The sequence below is a fragment of the Lonchura striata genome, chromosome 8 (genome assembly GCF_050655825.1).
Source record: "Lonchura striata isolate lonStrDom1 chromosome 8, ASM5065582v1, whole genome shotgun sequence".
NCBI classification, from domain to species: Eukaryota; Metazoa; Chordata; class Aves; order Passeriformes; family Estrildidae; genus Lonchura; species Lonchura striata.
The window spans coordinates 17168717-17192580 of record NC_140710.1 but is presented as its reverse complement, the minus strand read 5'-3'; the positions used below and the strand labels follow the sequence as shown (position 1 = coordinate 17192580).

Below are 23864 nucleotides of genomic sequence, written 5' to 3'. Positions count from 1 at the left end.
TTTGATGTTTCTAAGGTACAATAAACAGGTTTGTTTCTCACGTGCAGAGTCCAAGAACCCAAAGTACCAGCAAAAAATTGAAGGCCATGGGAATGATAATGTGACTAAGCCATCCTTTGTTTCTCTGAGTCAATATTTAAAATTGTAAATCCTTACCTATGTATAAAGCATAATTGAAGCAGCCTGAAGTCTGTCCTCAATCACAACAGCCATCAGTGCATACTATCACCCAGAGGTTTCTCACATACTCTTTGAGATTTCTTCCAGTAATATTAATTTTCATACTTTTGTGTCACAGTGTCTTGCAAAGGCTGTCGTCCATTCATTGAGCTATCTAGGAAAAAGTCATACTAACCTTAATAAAAAGAAAAATCCCATTTGTTTAATTTTTAAAACATTCTAAATTTACTATTTAAATAAAATATCCCTTTTCCTATCAGTTATACTGTTGATAAAAAGCATCAGCAGCTGCTGTATGGAATTGACCAGTATTCATTTCTAAGGTTCATTATTTGTGGCATTCTCTCAACATGCATAATTTTTGATGCTTTATTTCATAGCAGACAAGAAATTAAGGAACTGGCAGTTACCATTTATATTAGACCTGCCACTGTAATCCTCCTTTTTTTGAAAACTTGGGAATTTTATTCTTGATGATGGATGAGAACCTTTGTTCTAATTTCAGTATAGGTTTACACATTGATAGGTCATAGTATTCCTGTCCTTTTTTTTTTTCCCAACCCCGCAGAGAACTCTTTTTTTGGAACTTCTAATTATTTTCAGAGCAGAAGTGGTCTACCTTATTTGTACTGCTAAGTCAGCTGTTTCTGCTGCCAAAATAGCTAAGTCATCCTAATAGCCCTTCTTGTCACCTACTGTTTGCATTGCTTGTCTGGATAGTTTCTGGTCAGGGTATTGTAAGTGAAACCATAGTGTGTGATATTAATACTGTCTTACCAGCATTGTAAAGCAAAAACACCTTGACTGATGCAGTCTTCAATTTCATTTCCTTTTTTATCATCCTTCCCTCCTACCCTTCCAATTTTAAAATTGGATTAGGGTGTTATTATGAGAACTTGTGATTAATATTCTTTAAAAATGCAGTCCTTTATGAGATGTCCTGCCACACTACCAGAAAACTTCAATCAATAAACAGGCATCACAGTAAAGGCTTTTGTGTTTGAAGTTTTGCAGGGTATTTTTTAATCTCTTCTCTGGCTACCTGCTAAAGCAATCCTGTGGAGTTTCTTAAAGTGGAAAAATAACTGAAAGTAAATTAAAATACGCTGCAGCACAGTGCAAAAAGAAAAGGAGGGTACTTTCACATTCATGTTATATTACCTACTCATTCATTGTTTGCGTTTGTTATAAAGTACTCTTCAGCAGGCTTCATCTTCAAAGTCAGTATTTTCAGCTTCTTTTCTGGCCAATCTTTTTTCTTTTTTCTTGCCAGCTTTATTACTTTGCAGTCCATTTAATGTTCTGTTCTTTTATTCCTACATTGTTTTCCTTTTCTCAGAAGAGTCTCTGGCATAACATCTCCTACACATGGCCAAGTAGTCTGGCAACCTTTATGAGCATTCTGGGGTTGTTGCTTCACCTGATGGTAGGTACCTGCAAACCTTCCATGGCCAGATAGGTAAGAGAACTTTACACATCACACTTCCATTTCCTTGTTATCAACACTGAGGTTTCCTCTTCTTTTCAGGTAGGCACTCCATCCCATTTTCCTTGAAAGGCAGTGCACATTTTATGTCTTTTTTCAGTGCTGCTGCTTCATTTGTGCACCAGTTCCTATTGCTGGATGCAGGCACTGAGGGCACTTCCCATTGTTCACTCAGTATGGAAGTACTCTGTTATTAGGTGAGAGGTACCTTGCAAGTAATACCTGAGGCCATCAATAAGTATTTAATATGTGTCCTCCTAATTATGTAATATACTTGTTGCTGATGAAAAAGACAGGTAACTATTAATTTTAACCACTCCTTGGGATTAATTTATTCCTAATCAAAGATCTGAAATATCTGTGACTTCTGTAATTTTTGGTACTTTCCAATTGATTGAGCTCTTCAAAGTTTCTCGTTCTTAAACGTTACAGGCTGTTTTGTACTCCTCAGTCCAGTCCATTTGGTTTCCTTTCACCAGCTCTATTAACTAGGCTGCTGTGGAGGTAATGTCTTGTCTCTTGCAGTTATCACAATTACCTAAGTTGTAACCTCTTTTTTGCCCTCGTTCTTGAGAGAGCCTTGAGATATGTCAGGCAGATTCTTTGCTTATGAGCAGTTTGCTGACTGTTCAGTAAGCTATGGAGTGTGCTGTCCAAGAAAATAGAATCACAGGCATAAATAAAACTGCTACTTTTTAATCTGTTGCAATGCTTACTTTGCCAAATCAGACGTGTTCATGAATTCACTTCTTTCTTTCTCAAGCAGTTTGCATAATGCCATGGGGCTATCACCAAGATTAAGGTGTCTGCTGAGAGTTTTAAATACTGAAGGTACCTTGGTTACCTCACAATGACACTGACAATGTTTACAGGGTTGGTTCCTTGCTATTTTTCTCAAGGACTGTCTGCCAGAAGCTTCCTAATTGAAAATAAACAGATTTACCGATTTCCTTGGTTACCGAAGCTCAGTTCTTATAATTGTCAAACAGTAATCAACTGCTTTTCCTCTTTTGTTTTTCTTTTATTTGTGTATAATTGATGATGCAGGCAGAGATGTTGCATGATTGAGCTGGAGCAACTGATTAAACCTTTATCAGCACTGGGAGACAGGTATTGTAACTCATCAAGAAGAGAAGTTTGGCTTGTGCTGATGCCTTAAGCACATCTCTGAGGCAGGGGATACGAAGATAGAGGAGCTAGGATTTCACTGGTGAGTGGAACAGGTCACATGAGGATTCTGGCACTCTCTGTATGGCATGCTGGAAGCCGGCGTGCCAGCGGTCACTGAATTGATGGTATCAGCTTCAGCTGTGGAAAGTGTCCCAGACTGATACGTGAGTAGGGGGGTGTAGCAGCACTGGTAGGCAGTGGTGACACAAGAAAGAGCTTGCTGAACCTCAGAGCACTGCTAGTAGTGACTGTTATCTTCGGTCTTGAGGAACCACAGGCAGTAGAACTGAAAATGCCGAAGGATTATAATGTTTTTCAGATGCTGATTGCAGCACTTTGCTGCTTTTATCATCGTAAGTCTGTTATCAGAGTCAAGGTAGGTGCTCTTTTTCAACGACAATGCGCTAGTCAGTAACGCTTTCAGTTTTTGTTTAAAAGTATTTGTTTTTATACCACGGATGGGTACAGAGTGTTTCTCTTTTAAAGAACACCTTTACAATTCACTATTGTCTCAGAGAGAAGCTTGAACAACTTGCAGTTTTATGAGCCTGAAGCTGGCTGTCTTTATATTTAGGGACTAAGGAAAAATTCCCTAGTTTGAGACTTGCTGAGGAGGATTTTAGCAAATTTTCCAGTTTTCAGAACTTAACTGATCGGATCATTTGTTTTCCTAATTTTTTTCACTTATATAAGGAAAACACAGGCAATTGTGCTCAAGAGCGCAAGTGTTTCTTAAATGCTTCAGACAATTTTAGATTTGTCCTTATATTTTAGATATTTTAAAATTTCAATATACACAAAATCATATACTCCTAGGAAGGTTTGGGTTGAAAGGAGTCTTTAAAGGTCATGTAGTCCAATCTTTGGACTACATGACCTTTAAAGACTCCTTTCAACCCAAACCTTCATACGAGTATATGATTTTGTGTATCTTGAAATTCCTACCATGGGCAGGGGCATAATTTACTTTATACAAAAATGCTTCATATGCACTGTAAGTACAGGAAAAGCCTTTATAATAACTTTTGAGTCACAGTAACAAAAGTGTCTAAGTGACTTGAGAATTGTAGTCATGTGGGGCATCTAACTACTTTTGATGATCTGTGAATTACACTTTTAAATCATTTTTATTTAAGATTAACATGTGAATTGTTCTTGAACTCTGTGGAGCACTTGCAGTGAGGAAGGATGTGAAGGTTGCTGTCTTCTGACCATTGCTTTGAAACTTTGATGGAAGCACTTAAAAATTGGGAACAGCTGTCTCCTTCTCTCACCTTCAGTGATTTAGCCTTATACCTTCACATTTCTGAACGTGGAGTGTGGAGCTCGGTCTTTTGGGCACTCTGAAAAAGTGATTCTGGTCAGATGGACTTCTGACTGGGACAGAAATCAGGAATTATCAGCACAATGGAGTGCTAAAGATGCTCTATTCTGCTGTAATTTATTTTCATTCTTGTTTTAAGCCTTAATTCTCCAGTTCTAGAACTTTTTAAATGACATTGGAGTTTATTGTTGGCTCTCAGAGCAGTTAGAAAACTTGTTCTTGACCATGTATATGCCCTTTATTTAACTTGGCATGAATTTCTAATACCAAAAATAACGGTGCTGTTGTGATGGCAACTTTCCATTTAGTCTAATCCATATAGTCTCTAAAGAAACTGAAATATTAATAGTGTTTGCTGTATGGATGGTGAAAAATAAAACCTTTTATGTAGAAACAAATTACAGTTGGGATCTTTCAAAAATAATGTTCTATATAAAGAGATTTGCAGCATTTAAAATAGATTTGAATGCATGTGTTCCAGTATGCAGACTTAGCAATAGTTAAATTTGATTAACTGCTATTTGAAGAAGTTTGGATGGTAGGGAACTGGGGTGCATTTTCTGAAGAGAAAGTGGCCCTAGGTATAGAAACAGCTGGTGGTCAAATCAAGTAAGGTCTGAACCTTGGGTCCCGGTGGTATGGATTCTGTGAAATGCTAAAGGACCTAGAATGGTATGAGTAATAAGATGGTATGAAATTAAGTCATCAGTTTTAATTTTTTTTTTAAAATTGAGCAAAATCAGTTTGTGTAATTAGATAACATTAATACTTGGTTTTAATAGTAATTACAAGTTAAATGAAATACCAAATTGATCCATAAATAAGGACACCTAAGTTCTCAACTACCCCTGAGAGATTCAGACTTTTTTCTGCATTGAGCTAAATTTATTATGCTATCCAATTGAATTGAAAGCAGTTTGTGGCCAAGCTCAGAGATGCCTTGTGTCCCACCAAGTGCAGGAAGCAGGTACAGCACTTGAGCACCCATATTTTGTGGCACTTCATTTTAGTGTGTGAAACTGAGGTCTCAACAGCAGATATTTGGTTTAATAGAAAATATAATGATCAGTGCAGAACATCTGAACTTGGATCAACTCATTCTTCAGTCATGATATGTCAGTACCTTTAATGATCCTGTTTGGTTTTTTATCGCTGTTTACTGTCAAGGTCAGCTTTTACATTGAGGGAAATAAAGCAACTTCAAGGCAAGGGGGCTCCTGTTTGTGTTTAATAAAGAAGTGAAGAGAAAACACTAAACTGTGACTTGTGCCACTTCCAAGCCAAAATATTTTTCTTTAAATTTACAATTTTCAGAAGAGGATAAGTAAATTAAGATTAAATCAGTGATAAATGGTGACTTAAAAATTGTGGCGGTCTAAATTAATGAAATCAACTTCATCACAAGAAAGGGTTTTTTTAGTACTAGTCAGTATGGTTGTCATGATCAGAGGGGGAAGGGCCTTGAAGTTCAAGTATTTTCATTCTTAATTCTCTGCTATGATTCACCCCCAGCTGAAGCTGCACAAAAGGGGAAAGCCACTCCAGTTATCAGGACTGCCAAGTTTTATAACTTCCAGCACGTTGATGTAGCACACCAGTGAGTAATGTACTAATGCTGTGAATGTGACGTGCATAAGAAGCCTTTTATAAGCAGCTACTTGCTGCTAGTGCCATCTCTTATCTTGGGTGAATTGCAAACGCTTTTTATAGATAGTAGATCTTAATTAATATTTCTTCAGTGTGCAATGATCTAAATCTGTTCACTGGCATCCTCAGGCTTCATATATCCAGTTTCAGCATGTGTGTGGGGGCAGTTGGGTTTGATAACACGTGAGTTACATGTAATCACCACTCAGCATTATCAGTCTGCCTTTTCAGTGTTAGATTTGTTATTGTTGGAGAGAGGCAGATGTGAAAAGACTGACTGCCCAAAATTTTGTATAGCTCACAGAACTTTGATTTCCCATTGTCTTGTTGCTGAATTTGAGTTTTGATGAGTCTTACATTATAAAATTCTTTTCAATTTCCCATGGTAATTTTAAAGTTACACTCTAGTAAGAGTTTGATTATCTTCTATCATAAATATGTAGATAGGACAGGTTCCACTGGTGCTCTATTACTGGCTTCTGTTTGATGGGAATGGGAATATTCTTCAGTAGGTATATATGCATTTAATTTCTTGGTGGTATCTATTATTTAGGTATGTCTCAGATTAAAACAAAACAAAAAAATCCCTTACATAACAGCTAACATAATCTACAGTTGGAAGTGCAAATCTTTAGGGTTACTGAGTGAAGGATTATGATTTGACTAACACTCAACTCAGGATTTCTCAGGGTCTGTATTTCAGAAATGAAGCACTCCTAGCTCTGAATGGTACATAGAAATGTGAGGATTTGTTACAAGTGTAGTGGTGTATTGGAAAATGGTTGCTGAATCCACTAGAATTAAGTTTTCCCATTACCTTCACTTAACATTAAACCGATCTTTGCGCTAAAAGGCTTTTTTTAGTTCCCTCATTCTAAACAAGTATATTGCTTATTAGTTGTCATGGTTTGAACCCAGCTGGCAGCTGTGTACTACACAGCCACTCACCCACCCCACCCCAACAGAATGGAGAGGGGAATCAAAACTAAAGCTTCTAGGTTGACAAAATAACAGTTTACTAATTGAAATAAAGTAAAATATAATAATAATAGTAAAAATAATGGTAACAAAGAGATAAAAAAACCCAAGTGATGCACAATACAGTTGTTCACAACCACTGACTCATGTCAGACCCGGTCCCTGAACTCCTATCAGCCCTGCTTCAAGGTAATTCCCCATTTTATATACTGGGCATGGTGTTCACATGGTGTTCTGTGGTGTGGAATATCCCTTTGGCCAGTTCAGGTCACCTGTCATGTCTGTGCTCCCTCCCAGCTTTTTGTGCACCTCCTCACTGGCATAGCATGAGACACAAAATCAGTCCTTAATTTAGGATAAACATGACTTAGCAACAATCAAAACATCAGTGTGTTGTCAGCATTGTTCTCATACTGAAAACAAAACACCACACTGTACCAGCTACTGAGAAGAAATTAACTCTGTAACAGCCAGAACCAGAAAAAATGGGCTGCTTTCCTGTGAATGCCAGGCAACTTCTGTTGTCCATAGCAACAGAGTGAGAACATTAACATAATGGAGTTTATGTGATTTTAAAGAGCCATTGCAGTCCTGGGGAAAGTTTTCATGATAATTTGTTATCTTTTCATGAGTAACCTCAAAAATTGTCACCAGTTACCTGAAGAAGCATGCAGAAATCCGGTGGCTTCAAAATTACCATTCTACTGTATTAATTAATCTCTCTTGAGTAAATCACTCATTCTGTACCTCCTCTTACTTAACACAGCACTTGTTATAGTCCTTTGTGAACTTTGTGCCCTCTTGAATGTTAGGGAAAGCTGCTTCTGTGAAGAATGTTCCAGCAGCTATGGTTCAATTTCCAAGTCAATCAGAAAATGGATTCCTGTGTTTAGAAATTCCCTTTTTCCAGTTAGTAAGACCTTGGTCAATGATGCTGCTTTTTTGTACAGGAGAAAATAAGACTGACAAGAATGTTTTTGAACAATAATGGAGCATTTGGTTCTACATGTAAATGCTCAGTGCAAGTGTGTTGTGTTTGGTGGCCAGTTAGTAGAGTTATAAGTGAAATTATATACACTGTACTCATTATAAATTCATGTAATTGTATATTTTTAAATGCTTGTATTCATAGTGACAGGCAGTCTGGTTAGGATCACAAGGGCACAAGATTAATTACTGAAAGGATCTCTGCAGCCAGGGAATTACATATCAATCAGGAACTGGAACTTTGACAATAAAATGTTCATTTTCTATATTAACAAGTTGACTGATCTCTAGTGGCTTGGAATTAGAGAAATTTCATTATTTTTCACTTTTCCAGATGTTCCTGATGTCTGTGTGTTCCCTGTGTGTCCCTTTCTTGTTTCATATATTTGTGTTCCCTCTTGGTGTTTCCTGTTCTTGGCCCAGCATCCCCTTCATATTTTCTGTCATTTGGTCTTTCTGTTAAATTATCCACTTGGCTAAGCTATGTAAATCTCACAAAATTTAAGTTTTTCATTAATCACAAAGTTTCTCCCATCCCCTCAATTGTGTGGAGGCTTTGTAGGACCTAGTGATTTTACCCAGTCAGAAAGTCACAATTCAGATATTCATGGTGTACTTAAGCAAACATAGCAGACCTCCAGTGTTAGAGAAAAGGTGGTTTTGTAAGAAATCTTAAATACGTTTGGTTTAGATGGAAACATTTATTAAAACTTTAAACAAAGTACTAAAATTTTGGGAAAGGTATGGACTTGACTTTCTTCCCCAGATCACACTTCAGTTTTCACAAAGCTGTTCTCATTTATCCCTAATAACCATCTCTTTTTCTTTTTCTCCTGAAACCTTCAAAGCGACAGGAAATCAGGTGGTTCCAAGGCTGCTTGTTGGGCTCATTGAGCTGTCAGCTGGCAGAGCTGTGTAAAGCACCAGGAAGTAATTGAGACTGGGTGGGAATGTGGCCCCCTTTAGTCTTGTACCCGTAACAGGCCTTGGCTGCACTTTGCGTAATAATACTTTGACAGAAGGGTACAAACAGAGATTATGTGAATTTTGGCTTCATCTGAGCTGAATGAGGGGCTCTAGCATGACAGATTCTGGACCACTTCCAAACAATGTCTAAAATTAAAAACCTTTCCCTCATAATTCAAATTGTTTTAGGGAAAAAATAAAAAAAAAATGCGCAACTAAACCAAAAACCCAAAACACATAAATTAAAAAAAAAAAATAAACCAAACACATTATCACCTTAGAGAGAAATTAATTAATAACAATACAGAAATAACTGTGGGACTTCTCTTTGTTTACTACCTATCTTATATAGTAGATTATTCAGCACAATCTAATGTGATAAATTCCATTAGGATGGTTGACACAAGAGCTTGGTATAGCAAGTTGCCTTTGAAGAATGCCAAACACTCACATGAAAGTTACCCCTTGGATGCATAAGCAGCAGATAATTCTGAGGTAAATTCCCATTAAAGTACATTCACAAATTTCAGAGGCACAGCATATTGTGGTAGGTAGGTCAAGTCCTCTCAAATTTGCCCTAAATGAGATCATAGTTTGATGTTTTATTTCCTTAAACTCTGATATTTTCCAGATTTTGGTATGCTAGATTAACCTTTGCCTGGGAAAAAAAGTAAAATAATATGTAACATTACAGATAGCTTGTTACATCTGTAAGCACAGTTTGCCATTAGATTAATGGCCCTGAAGTAGAAATCCTTTGTGAAAAATAATAAACTGTCAAGGAGTTTTAGTTTATAACTATTGACTGAAATATTTTCCCTCCATATAAAGTCTTGGCTCTCTAGGCTTTCCACAGTGTATGTAAGTAGTCTTGAGGATTTTTGCCAGAGGGTGATAGTATTGTATTACTAGGTAGTTATGTATTTTTATTTTAAGGACCTGTTCACAAAACAGGTCTGTTCACAAAAGCTCAGCATGGCAGAAATATCTTAAAATAGCACCAGGACTGGAAACAATGCAACCAAAATGTGAACAAACAGTTCTGGAAAGCACACACTTATGGGGAGTTCTTTGTAGGCCAGGAAAAGCATCTGTATTTAAAAACAGTGACTGCTGACTCGATTTGCCTTTTTTATTCCAGGGATATCTGACAGGGTTGTTACTATTAAAGATCTCAAAGTGTTTAAACTGGAAGCTTCCCTGTGTTGCTCCAACCATGCCTTGTTGCATGGAAGTATTTCATCTTTCCCTAGATTATTTTTAAAATTTTTACCGTCCACTTCACTATCTAGCTGTAGAAATAAATTCAGCTTTCTTTCTGTCATTGAGTAGGAGTCAACAAAGTGTTTTAGGCAAAGAAATAAAAAAAGGAGGTAGTGCTAAGTGAAGTTTGTCTCTATGAAGTTAGTGCAAATTTACAGCCTACCATTGCTGCCCATTAACTTTTGGGTGCTGTTGGGAAATAGGGCTGAAGGATCTGCATCCTGATAAGTGGAATAAGTCACCTTTTCTTTTGAAAGAAAACCCACTGGCATAGCTAATAATTGTTGTAAATCTACCCTCTTCTTTATTTACAGGCTCACATGCTTGCACAGGCTGTGCCTAGAGTGAGTTTTGAGTTTTGCATGATGTGAAGTTCAGTGTCTGCAGAGATTCTTGCAGAGCAGAGGCCTTGGGTGTAGAGCGTAGCACAGAAAGGTGTTGGCTGGTGAGATTACAGACAGTTCATCAGTCACCATTCTCCTTTAGTAGGTCCTGTAAGAAGTCAGTCTCAGTGAACAAAAAACTGTCCAGGAAGACATGCTATTACTGAACTTGCTTACCTAGGCAGTTTTCCCCTTGTGTATCCTGGGATTTGTGCAAGCCACTGGAGTTCTTTCACTGAGTTGCACGAAGGTTATTTAAGCATGTTTTCTTCATCTCAGGAGATGTCCAGCCTCTCTGGCAATAAGAATATATTCCATGTGGTAGATGATGGTGGAGAGGGTTTTCAACAAACCAGTAATTATGAATGTTAACAATTTTGTTGGTTTGGATTCCTTAAATGTTTTTTTTTTGCTATGTTGTTAGATGTAGTTCAAGTTCAATATATGTCTCATTAACTTCCTTTGATTGATGAAAAATCCATTCAACCACCAGAAGAAATTCTAGGTTTCTATGTTGTATTTGTAATTAATGTGTATCTCTAAGTGGATCATCCTGGTATTTTTAAGATAATTCATGTCAGTACCATGGATGAAACTTGTCCATTTCATCATATATAGGTCTTTGGTTCTTCATCCTTTAGTTCTTTTTGTTGGCTAAAAGTATAACTCTCCTAAGCAAATTCAGTTGTTGCCTTTGTATCCCATAGTCTGTTCTATTTTCACTTGCACTGCCTACCACTGAGATACTGTGAGATGCTTTTGGAAAGTTGGTAACAATTTCTGTAGTAGCTTTGGGTTCTTAAGATCTCCATTCAAAAGCATCTTTTGAAACCTTAAATACAATTCACGTTAAAGTAGTAGTTCCTCTCAGAAGATCAGCAAAGCACACAGCTATGACTTTAAGATCTTGTTACACCATTGCAGTTGGATGTTTTTGTTTACCCTGGAGGGGGTATTTTAAATGTTCCCCAGCCACTTCCTCATGCAGTCAGGGGAAAAGGTGCTTTTGAAAAGCCTCAGCTCAATTTATGTGCTCTTCACTCTACCTACAGCTTGTGTTGATGCTACAGTACTTGCTATCATTCTCTAAGACATGGTAGTGGAAGGGCTGTTAATTTTACAATCATTGCCAAGCAGCTTTAAATGGGTTCCCAGCCATTTGAGTTGGGAAATACAAGTGATAGTGTGCCAGAGGTCCTTCACCTGTGCTGGTCTAATAGGTCACAAGGGTATGGAGTGGAGGGGGCATTTTTGGCCTTCTCTGACTATGTTTTGACACTTCGGTATGCTTTTGGACTTCAGTTCTTACCAAGACTCCTCTGTGGCCCCTTGTACATCCAGCAACTTCATCTCTTCATGTTGTATGTGGGTTTATGAATGAGCCCGTTCAGTGAAGGTTTTCTTTTCTCTAGTGGCATGGTTTCTTTCTGCACAGTCTTCTCATAAAGCTTGGAAGGAGTTGATTCAAAACCCACAGGATTTGCTCCTTGATGAAAGTGCTTGTCCATTTTGAACCAGATTTGTATGGACAAATAACACTCTATTCTGGTTCACAGAAGGGATGCTAAGGTGAAAAGTGATTCTTTAGCATCTTGTTTTTATCCCCTGCCTTTCTATGTTACCTACTAGTGTTTGTCTAAGAGAAGCCTTAGTTTTCTCTGAGAAAAGCAGAGAGAAGTGGACAATTTGTCTCAGAATTTCTCTGGGCTCCCAGCATGTTTAAATTATTATGGCAGCAGGATGCCTCCTCTGGCATTATTCCACCAAAAATCTGCTGTCTGGTAATCTGTTGTAATTCAGTCTGCCTGAAATTGCAGGGAGGGCTGTTGAAAGAAGTGTTAAATGTGTGCCACCTGCTCCCACGGTTAGGTGCTGTGAGTATTCGCTGTGAAGAAGAAAAAGCTATAGAGAGCAGTGTTCATGGAAAGAACAGGAATTGGTGGGCAAGCCTTCCCAGCTCTTTTTTAAATAATGCACGTGTTCCTCATTTGCATCAGTGTGTCAGTTAAAGGAACCCATGAGCTTTGGCTCATATCCAGACCTAAGAAAAAAATCCATAATACATTGGGAGCAAAATGCTGTGTTTTGCAGGAGGCCCCCCACTCTCTCCTTATCCCTCTCTTTTTTTTTTTTTTTTTAATGGTCTTTCTCTTAAGAGGGGGTATACTCTGATTCTTTCATCAGTATTGAACATGTTCTCAGGCTTTTGAAACTTTTCAGCACAACAAAGATGGGCTGGAGTCCCAGCCCTTGGAGAATGAAAGGAAGTTCAAAGTACATCCCTCCTCTGAGTGCTTATGAAAGAGAATGTGGCTACTCCAGAGAAGATCCTGCACCTCGCTGTTAGCAACACTGCATCCATAAGGATTAGCCAGCCAGAGTGGGCCAGCATGAAAGCTGTGCTCCAAAAAGAGATGAAGACAGAAATTTTCCAGAAAATTGTGTAGTAGCTGTACAATGGTGATGGAGACATCTTCAAGCAAATCTCATGCCTTTCGTGATAAGGGGCAACAGGAGCTTTTTTCCTTTAAGAAGGGAATATCTTGGATGTGCAAATTTAATGACCATTAGGAGTAAGCCCTTTAAGATTGAAATTTTACTTTGGCAAATTGGTTCTTTGGCAAGAGAAATATTGAACTACTAAATGTGTCCAGCTTAGCCTGTCTTGATGCATTGGAATGTTCTTTACTAGATGGGTTCAAAGGGGGCTGCTGGGAAAGCATCTGAATTTAAAATGGAAGTTTAAACAGGAGGAAGAATATTGGAGCAGGGTATTTGGGTACACTTCCATTTTTTGGGCTATAGTTAGGATTCTTATTGGAAAGAGGAAGTAAGAGAAGTGACTTTGTAGGTGTGTCGTTATTAGTTTGGTGTACAGGCAGAACACTTTGCTCCGTTCCGTGCGGTGTAGAACAATCACATGTTATCTCACAGAATGCTGGGGTTTGCAAACACAATCTGGATAGCAAAGCCAAGCCAGCCTGCTGAAAGCAGCACCTGCATTCCAGTGCAGGTCATATGATGGAAGTTATAACCCAGGTAAAATGTTAATCACTAAACTTGGCACAGTTGAAGCTTTTAATCTTTTATTGCAGTTTTCTAGGGAGAGGCAAGTTATGGACAAGAGCCCGGAAAAGCTGAAGAAGGAGTTAGAGGAAGAGCTGCAGCTGAGTAGTGAAGACTTGCGTAGCCATGCCTGGTACCACGGACGTATTCCCCGGCAGGTATGTGGTCTTTGCACTGCCAAGTGTTCTTTGAGCTTTTACAGACAAGCAGAATTTCACTGATGTGCTGTACACATCTCTGATTCCTGAATTAATTTAGTAGGAACATAATGCCTGTTTGTATGAAAGCTATGGTATTTATCACAGCATTGCATATAATGAGGCAGAGGAAGGATTCAGGGCAGAGTCTTGTGGGAAACATACATTTCAAGATTTTTATGCAGTGAATAAATAAATCTGGAAATGGAATTTAAGCTTTGTACAAGAATACTGTGATCACATATTGTTTAGAGAACACTGACATTAATTTGGTTCAGTATTCTTAATGAAAGTTAAAATGTTGTTTATTTTCTTTCTTGCGCTTGGAACTTGGGGGAGAGGAAGAAAGAGCAGCAACAAAATTCATTCAATCACATTTTGATCCTTACAAACGGAGTTACAGACAGGGCGAGGCCGAGGTTGGATCGGAGCTTCCAGAGCCGCTGGAGCTCCCCCTGCGGGTCTCCCTCATTCCCGGGGCAGGGCCGGTCCAGCTGCCACGCTCAGCACTTGGCTCTTGGCATCCTTTTTATCTCATGAGAGGATTAACTCAAAACAGAAGAACAAGGTGTCTCTGACTCTTCCTAGTCAGTAATGTTTACATGCAGTGTTCACAAAGAATAAAAAAAAAAAAAAAAAGCTTCTGTCATGTAGGGTAACAATGAAAGGGCAGAACCCAGGATCTTGTATTGGCTTCTAAACTTCAGTGTGACTATATTCAAATACTTTAAACATAAAATCCTGGGTCACTGCTTTCCCTTCATGCCTTATTTTCTATTAGTATACTAGAAGAAATACACACAAAAGTGGGTCAGCTTCTGGCTGCTGGTTCCTTCCAAGAAGCCCTTTCAGATCGCTGTTGTGGGATGAGCTTTTAATTAAGAATTGGAGACATCATTCTTCTACCACACTTCATGCTGTGCTTTGTATTTGTGACTTCATGTATTCTCACAGAGTAGCCAAATTAATTCCTGTGTTTAAGAATATTTTGTTGTAATGTATTGTTTTCTGATTATGAAAGTAATTTTTTATATAATTCTTTTTCCTCAAAGGTGGCAGAAGGCCTAGTTCAGAGAGATGGAGATTTTCTGATTAGGGATTCTCTCTCCAGTCCTGGGAACTTTGTTCTTACCTGTCAATGGAAAAATACCCCTCAGCATTTTAAAATCATCAAAACAGTTCTAAGACTCAATGAAGCCTACTGTCGTGTTCAGTATCAGTTTGAGCTGGAAAGTTTTGACAGTGTCCCTGGCTTAGTCAGATACTATGTTGGGAATCGCACACCAATATCAAAGCAGAGTGGAGCAATTATTTTTCAGCCTATCAACAGGACTGTGCCTCTCAGGTGTCTAGAAGAAAAATACGGTGTAACTCCAGCCCAACAAAAAGAGCCAAGAACCCCTGAAGGAAAAATGGAAAGTGCAAAAAGGTTGAGTCTTGGTATATCCAGCATGCAGTCCCCGGAGCAGAGCATGCCCAGAGGAAATCTGCTGAGGTACCTTACTTTTGCTGTCCTTATGGAAGGAAATTAAGTACATCAGCTCTTGGTGGAGGTGATGTGAATTTTCAGTCTGATTTGAGATGTGATACTAGGCCATGGGGGTTTGCTGATTTTTTTAGCAAAGGGATCAGCAAATCCACAAAGTGAGATCAAATGTAGACTCTGGAAGCACAACAGCACTGCAGTGACTTGGCAAATCTTGACTATGTAAAACAAAGGATTAAAATAACATCTTGCTGCTGCTCCAGAGAAGTCTGTTTTTCCACAGTTGACTCCTGAAACAAAAACTAGAAGTGTGGGATAACGGATCCTAGTTTCAATGTCCAAATCAAATGTTCCATTAGAAATGGAATACCTTCATAAATGCTGGAGGGTGACACATAATATAGCCCATTTCACTGCCACTACAACAGCAGTTTATGAATGAATGAAGTACCTTTTATTATCATAAGCTGCCCAAGTGGAAAGCTAATGATCCTTGCACTGGTTATGATATATTCTAGCAGTTAAATATGTATTTTAAGTGCTGCATATATTGATATGTTTTTGCTTGCATTTTTTGTTTACCCTAGAAACAAAGAAAAAAGTGGTAGCCAGCCAGCTAGTTTGGATCATGTTCTGGAGAAAAGATTCCCTTTAAAGGCTCACCAGTCAGAGAGCTATCTGCTAATAGGTATGTTTTGTAATTAGACGTTTCATACTTAGAATTGGTATGTGTCCAGGTGGTCTGTTACTCTTCAGACCAAAGTGAGACTGCTGAATGTTCTGAGTACTGTAAATGCATTATATTTAATGGCCACTGTAAGCTGTGTTAACACACTGCTCTCTTCAAGTCACGGGAACAGGGTTTTTATTTACTATGCATCAAATAGTTGAGAACTTTAGCACACAACTCAGCAAGCTTCCACACCAAAAAAATGACAGCTGTGGTTGGCATTAATACCTTTTTTTTTATGGTATTACCTTTCCTCACTTGTCCTTGACAAGAACTGACTTGGTTCACTCATGTCTTTCTGACAAAACATTTTTAAGTAGAAGTGGTGTTTCATGGAAATTCTGGTAACCACTTTTTCTCCGGGTAATGTTCCTCACTAGGAGAAAAATACTGCCATGGCTTTTGTACTCAGTTCTGTTATTCTGTCTTCCTCACTCTCTCTATGCTCCATCCCTTTTGCTTTTTGTTTCTTTTGCTGCTGTCTGGTTCTATGGCCACTGTCATCCTAAGCAGGGTGTGACAACACTAATTTCTCAGATTCTTCAAAGGTTTAAGCAGTTGTTTCCATACTAACACACTTGTGTATAGAAGTCTGCAATAATGCATCTCTTCCCATGTGGACAAACTAGTATTGACTTCCAAGGCTGCTTGTTTTAAATATGGTACTGTTAAAATTCTTTATGTAGGAAGAGTTGTCATGACAAAGAGAATATTAAGTATTTGTACAGTGAGACTGTCTTTTGATAGCAACAGTGTGCTCCTGTGTTTTGACAGTGGGATGGACAGATATTTATAAGGCAAGTTTCTGTCCCTCAGTAGTTGAATTGATCATTCCAATCCATGGCTGCAGATACTTTTATTTTGGTACTACAACAGTCTGAAGAGTTCTGCTGTGCATTTTGTCATAGGATCCTTTGAGCAGGTCCTGTTATCATACTGCTTAAGGGTGGTGACAGCCTTTTATTTGGAGTTTTTGTTTTATATCTGTAATCAAGCAGTAACACCCACACGATGCAACTGGCCACTTGGCTGTTGATACCAGCAAATGCACCAAGAATTGCAGATTGGGAATGTCTGACACAGGACTCAATCCTGTATCAGATGCTGAGGTTTTCATATGCAGTGGGTACAGGATGAGGAATAAATACACAGAAGCATATGGATCCACATCTTCAAAGTAGCTCTGTTTCACAAGAAGATTAGCATTTCTGAAGTTCATTCCTTCCATACCTTAGTTCAGGTTCAGGCTTCACTTTGGGAAGTTTTGCTTTCATCTCAAACTTGTCATTCTCAGAAATGACTCATCTTTTTTGTGATACAGCTGGAAGTTGCTGGTTTTATAGCCTGGATCAGGTTACAAAGAAACCTCCTATTCCAAGCTATGGAGGCCACCCAGCTCTGACAGGATAGCCTATGTGTGCAGCAGGGACTAGAAGTATTGTCAGCATTACCACAGAATAATACTATGGTGCATCCCATGTATTTGGGATTTTGGGAGGATCAGCAAGTGAATGGAATTTGCTGGCTAGGTCATTCCTCAAAATACACAATTTTGCCAGCAAAGAGTTGACATGATCTGTCAATATTATCCTTAGGAAAAAGCCTTAGGAGATGAACCCTGGCACAGGCAGCAGGAATTGTATGTATTTTGGCTTTCTAAAACACTGTTTTCCCCTGCAGGTTCAAGACATCCATCTCGATTACCTGAAGCAGATGCAAACTCCTGTCCAAGCTCACCTGCATTTAGAACAGGCAGTGAACCATCCCTAAGCCCCACAGTTGTTCAGAAAGTCACCTCAGAGTCACAGCTAGGGGAAGCTCTTAGAGGATCAGACAGTCAGCTCTGTCCAAAGCCTCCACCTAAACCCAGCAAAACCCCCCTGATGAAGCTCCCAGATTCTCCTTTGGCTTCCCACAGCTCTGAAGGACACTATTGTGAACTAAACCCTGCCAGACATCCTACAGCAGCAAAACAACACTTGTCTCAGAAAAACAGCTATGTGGAACATCTAACACAAAAGGAGAGGGCAACATTCAGGAACTCTGAAACAAGCTATTTGATCCTTGATGATGATCCTACAATGAACCCTACAGATCCTTTAAAAGCTCAGATGGCTGAAGAAGGCAACATCTTTTCTGCACCTGTTTATGAGACAGTGTCTAGTTTTAAACCGAATGATTTTGAATCCAAACTGCTTCCTCCTGAAAACAAGCCACTGGAAACATCCATGTTAAGAAGAGTTAAGGAGCTCTTCACCAACAATAACCCAAAGATTATTGCACAGCATATTCTTAGAATGGACTGCAAGGTAAAAAAAAGAAAATAATGTGGTTTATTTTATATTGTGTCAGTTTATACTTTTTAAAGAATTGATTTGAAAATAATAATGGGTAGATTTGAAGCTATTGTAATGTCTGTATTGCTTGCAGGAATTTTTAGGGTGTTTATTTTCCATTTGGAGAATAAGAATGTTCACAAACTCTTTGAACTAAAGGTTCAAAGTCATGCTTGACTTTAGACTCAAATTCTTGAAGTTCCATGTCTTTTAAATCTCCTATCTGTTGCTGCATACCCATGATTCAGCCTTTCTCCTGTATTGGAGGAAGAGCTCTCAAGTGCTGTAAAGCACTGTGGGGAGAACTGCTCGTGACAGGAAGTAGCTGGTTTGGGCAAAGAGCAGGCAGACATTACCTGGTTGCCACATGGTCATTATATACAGTGTTCAGTGGAATTAAATATTTAAACTTCTAAAACCAGCTGCTCTTATAATCCTTGTCGGAGTGAGTTCCTCTCTTACAGCTAGGTAGGTGGTGTGGAAAAATAGCTATCAGGACTTGTGTTCTTCCCTCCTGTGAGAGAACTGTACTAGTGGAATTCCTTAGAAAGATGTAAAAAACCACAAAGAACTGTTTTTCACATTGTAGACTTTGGTCAGCTGCCAGGGCTTGGGGATCCACTAATGGATCAGAAAGGCAGGAGAATCATCTCCTAATGAGATGATGACTGTGTAATGAAAGAAATGTAACTGCTTAAAATCTGCATGACTTTGCTGGCATGACTGAGTGCTGTACGTGCTCCAGAGCAGCTACAGGAAACAAATGCTATGGTGGGTATCTAACCCCCCAAGTTTTATTGAGTTTTGGCAGTTTTAGTCTTTTAAAATAAGGTTTGAGAAGCAAAACATATGGCTGCTTACTGGGCAACTCCATTGCAGACAGGAAAGGAAGTGGGAGTGGTGATGCTCCAGAAGCAGCACATCAGTAGCACTCTGCTGGTGCTGCTGAGCTCCCAGACACTGAAGGTCTGAGGTGGGGGCAGTTCCCTGGGGCAGCAGTGTGAGTCCTGCCAGCTGCTGGGGCCTGCCAGCAGCAAACACAGCTTTGTCCTTTCTCAGTAGCACTGCTGGCTGCTGCTAAGTGAGGCTTCATGCAGATGAGGTGACTCAGGAAAAACTTAGCTCCACAACTCCTCACTCTTCTCAAAAGTGGTAGATTGAGTTTTTTTTTTACTATGGCTTCACAAGTATTAACAGCATTCTCTAACATTTCTGTTTCAAAATTCACTTTTTCCGCCCACCCACCTGCCCTAATTTATATCTTTAATATATTGTTAAAGAGTATGTTGCTTAAAGGTATAGCATATGCATGCCTTAGAGAAGTAGTGAGTTTATATGTATGTATATAACATTCAATTAGCTCATTATTAGACTCCTTATTTTAAATATTGTAAACTTTGCAGTGGAACTAAGGCACCAAGTAGCCTGCTGGAATTAATTAAGTCATTAGAGGGTTTTGCATAAACAGATTTTTGGATTTTGGAGCAGGAACAGTAACTAGCTGGGGCAGGTAGAGAAGTCTGTTTGATGTTCAGAAGTGCTGAGCCAATGCCTGTCATTTACTGGCAACTTGTTGCATAGACTGCTCTGATAAGAACTGCATGATGCAATGAGATTGGCCTGTGAACCAGCAGAATGAATGCTTTGTACTGAGATCCCAGGCTAAAGTTCATGGATCCTGTGTGTCATCAGTAGTTCAGTGTGCCTTTTAAATAATGACATTTCAAATAAAGAATGCCCCATATGGTAAGTAATGAGGTGAGTGTTTGCCACTTGCATACCTGTAATGGACTAGCAATCAGTGTCTCCAGGGGCTTCATGTCACTCCTGCTTCTCTAGAAGTGAAACAGGTTTTTCTATAGTGCTGTTTTGTACTGGTGAGGCTTGTTGTGCAGCACAGATCGTTTTCATAGTTTCATAGCCAAAAAAGACTTGCTCATGGGTGATACCAGAATATTGCAGGTAGATTGGTTAGTAAGGATGTCAACATACAGGCCTTAAAGCAGTAGATAATCTTACACCATCATATTCATGTGGTTTTGCTTATTATTAGCTATTATAATTGCTATTGAGATAACCAGTAGCTAATACAATCTGTTTAAAAGGCAAAGACAAATTGGTAAGGCTGTCAGTTTTCACACACTGACTTTCTTAGCCACTCAGCATTGTGTCCTCCTTAGTCCTTTTTCTAATTAATCTTTACAAAGTTTTATGAACCTAATTCATCTTTAGGACCTTGTGGTGTAACCAAAAATGTTCTGAGCAGTAGTTTTTTTAGAAAGGAAAAAGGCAAAGCAAGCATGTATGTCCTTAAGGCAAAGAGCCTTGTCCCTCTCTGACAAGGATCAGGCTGAGAGTGCACTGCATTTCCTGGAACCTGCATAGTAATCCCTTTCTGGAAGCAGAGGATGGAGTTTGATAAAGCATTTTGCTTACACCTTTTGTTTTCTGATGGCTCTATCATTTAAAAAAATAATTGGCTTTTTTGTGTAAGGCACTGAACATACATAGGTTACAGCTTTTCTTTGATGCCTGTATTATAACGTTGCATGCTGTACACTTAGCTCTGTATGCCATGCACTTGTGGAGAACATCTCTGTGGCTAGTTTTTTGGGTTCTTTTAAATGTTAGTTTTAAAATTCATGCAGTTTTTTGCACTTGACAGGTGGCAAGGATAGTAGACGTTTCTGAAGAGATGAGGAGGAATATGGGAGGGAACTCTGGCCTTGAACTGATCACCTTGCCTTACGGACATCAGCTGCGCCTTGACCTGATTGAGAGGTAAATGTTCCTGTTCCTCATTGCCAGGGCAGGTGGCCAGAAGCTCAAAGCATGGCTGCACTGTACTCATTTCCTTCAAGAATGCTCTCCTGCATGTTTCCTGAATTCATGTGTACAGATTATTTACTGAGATGGTATGTAAGTTCATTTTGAATAGGAAAGGACTCTTTAAGGTCATAATGCAACTGTCCCATGAAGTACAGGGAAAGAGGGAAGGTGTTGAAAGCAGGAACAGCTGAATGCCATCAGCTGTCCTCAAGGAAATCAAAATTAGGGGACTTATAATCTATCTGAGCATGTAAGTGTGTGTGGAGAAAAGTGAAAGGTAGTACCCTTCTGCATGTGGCAAGAGGCTAGAGGATCTAATAAAGTAAAAATTAGCAAAGGTTTTTGAAAAACCTCTGCACAAGTTAAGGGGGAACACTTAGGGTGTTCTGATCTACATTTTCTGCTTCATATTTCAGTAGTTTGATTGCTGAGATATTTGGGGGCTGAGGTCACAGGATTTGAATGTGGAGGACAAAGGGAATTGGGGCAATTTTCCCAGAAGTGTTCATTCATTCAGTGTTTGAGCGGAATTTCGTAGTTAGTAGTATCTCAGGAGAATTTATTAAAACATTAATTTAAAGCCTGCATGTATTTATTCCATATGTCATAGTTGGTTTTGGTGCAAATATGTTGGTAAGACTTAAGTTTGCTGGGCATACCAAGATAAAAACTCACCTTTAAACAAATTTAGTAATTGGTTGCATGAATTGTTTCATTTACAGGCACAATACCATGGCAATAGGAATAGCTGTTGACATCTTGGGTTGCACAGGAAATGTAGAAGATCGAGCAGCAACATTAAACAGGATCATCCAAGTTGCTGTGGAGTTGAAGGAGTCACTTGGGGATTTATATGGATTTTCTGCCATTATGAAAGCACTGGAAATGCCACAGGTAAAAATCTGTTTCTCTTTATGTTCCAAAATGTGGAGTTCTTTGATGGCTTAATTTAATTTGAGCAATTTCTTCAAGACTAGAGAGAACATCAGAATAGTCTTCATGACTATTCTATGACTCTGTGTACATTTCCTGCTGTGCACCCAATAATGGGTATTCTCTATTTTGCATGAACAGGTCAGTAGATTAGAACAAACCTGGACGGCTCTAAGACACTGTTATACCCAGACTGCCATTATGTATGAAAAACAGCTGAAACCATCTTGCAAAGCTTTGCATGAAGGACAAGATGAGTGGACTAGTGAGTATGAGTGACACAGGTTTCTAGTTGGCATTTTAACCCTCTCCTTACTGATTTCCTGTGAGGAGAGATGAGACAGCCGCTCCTTCCATAACTGTGCATTGTACCTTAAAATTATGGAAACTTGTATAATACCATATGATTATGAATAGAAGCAGAGTCTGCCAGCCAAACATCAGTATGTGCTTGTGTTGCTTGTATCCCTGCAGAATATAACATTCTTCCCACATCCCTACTTACTCTGTGTCCAGCAGAAACTGACACATTGCATCATCTTGCCAAAAAAGGGGGGAAAAAATCTCTCCTCTGGCAGATTTTGCTTCTTATTTTCTTTGTCTATTCGATTAGATGAATCCTCAGATAAAAAGAATGAGTTAGGTAATTCTGGTCAGATTAGGTGCCCCTGTGCAGATTTACTGCAGCTCTAGTTTCTAGAGGGACACAGAGCAGAAAAAATAATTTCTCAGAACAATTCTCCAAGAGAACAGGTAAACGGCGAAAACTTTTTAGCCACATGGATATTTTTTATTGGAATGACCAATTTTGAAAATGTTTAAAATCTGTGCCAGTGTCTAAGTAATTCAGCAGAACCTTCCCCTGTAGCAAATGGAATTTTACAACACCAATTGGTGTTGGTCTTCATCTCCAATCAGTTCAGTGCAACTTGGTATGACAGGTATATTTGAGGTAAGGTTTTCGAAGGCTATTTGTCCTTCATTTGAAAGATGGAAGACTAATAGTAGTTTCCAACTTAAAAAAGGACACTACAGCTACAACACCTTCTTCAATTAACAATAATGTCTGATGATGTGAGGTGTATGGTCATTGCTCTATTCCAGAAACTATCAGTGCTCCACAGAACAGCAACATAACAGTGCCACTGCTGATGCCTCTTGTTACCTTGATGGAGCGCCAAGCTGTTGTTTTTGAAGGCATGGAGCTGTGGGAAAGCAGTGACCAAAATGGTGAAATAATGCTCAGGCACTTGGGCACAGCTCGCCTGATCGCCCAGCACGCCGAGACGTTTCGCCTGACGGCAGAGCAGCTGCTACAAGGTAGGAGAGACTGCTGCACTGCCACACCAGCTGGGGCTGTGTGCCTGCCCATATGCCCCTGCATGTCAGAGAGAGAAATTCTTCTCTTTGGCAGGAGCTGAGAGAGCAGTAAACATCCTGCGGGAAATTCAGGCTGAGGACAACATTAATATTGTTTAAAAGTAGACAGTAAATTACTCATCACTACAGCTCTCTAGCAAGCAGTTTTGCTAAACATACTCAAAGTTCTCATGACTCAATATGCTGACCCTTCTGGCAACTGAAGTACAGTACAGACTGATGATAACTTACTGTCTTCTGTACAATATAAAATTCCTACTCTGATTATTACAATTAAACTACCACCCTGAGATTCTTTACAATAGTACAAGTTGCAGCACTGAGATTGTGACCACTTACAGCCAGAAAGCAGCAGCATGTTAAGAATGTGACTTTATTGTTCAAAACTGCAGTGGAAAAGTTAAGGGAGTGGGGAGAAGTACAGTAATTTCTGCAAGCAGCATGTATACATCAGTAATTATAGTTAAGGCCTGACTATAATGACAATTCTGAACATTAGAACTGAGCAAGGCTAGCCTATCTC

General features: G+C 39.1%; 1 protein-coding gene across 13 annotated transcripts in view; it reads left to right on the top strand.

The window, feature by feature from the left end:
- Positions 1–23864, top strand: part of BCAR3 (BCAR3 adaptor protein, NSP family member) — an 86316-nt gene that overhangs the window by 60392 nt on the left and 2060 nt on the right. For 7 of the 13 annotated variants that reach the window (XM_085586481.1, XM_085586482.1, XM_085586480.1 and 4 more), the window contains 9 exons: positions 1520–1606; positions 13480–13608; positions 14700–15142; positions 15721–15821; positions 17544–18172; positions 20865–20980; positions 21751–21922; positions 22103–22226; positions 23066–23281. In XM_085586481.1, coding sequence (XP_085442607.1) covers positions 1520–1606; positions 13480–13608; positions 14700–15142; positions 15721–15821; positions 17544–18172; positions 20865–20980; positions 21751–21922; positions 22103–22226; positions 23066–23281 — 2017 coding nt within the window. Of the gene's footprint in view, positions 1–1519; positions 1607–3008; positions 3213–13479; positions 13609–14699; positions 15143–15720; positions 15822–17543; positions 18173–20864; positions 20981–21750; positions 21923–22102; positions 22227–23065; positions 23282–23864 lie in introns of those variants that run through there. The other 6 variants (XM_021526025.4, XM_085586487.1, XM_021525981.4 and 3 more) reach the window with 2 other exon arrangements.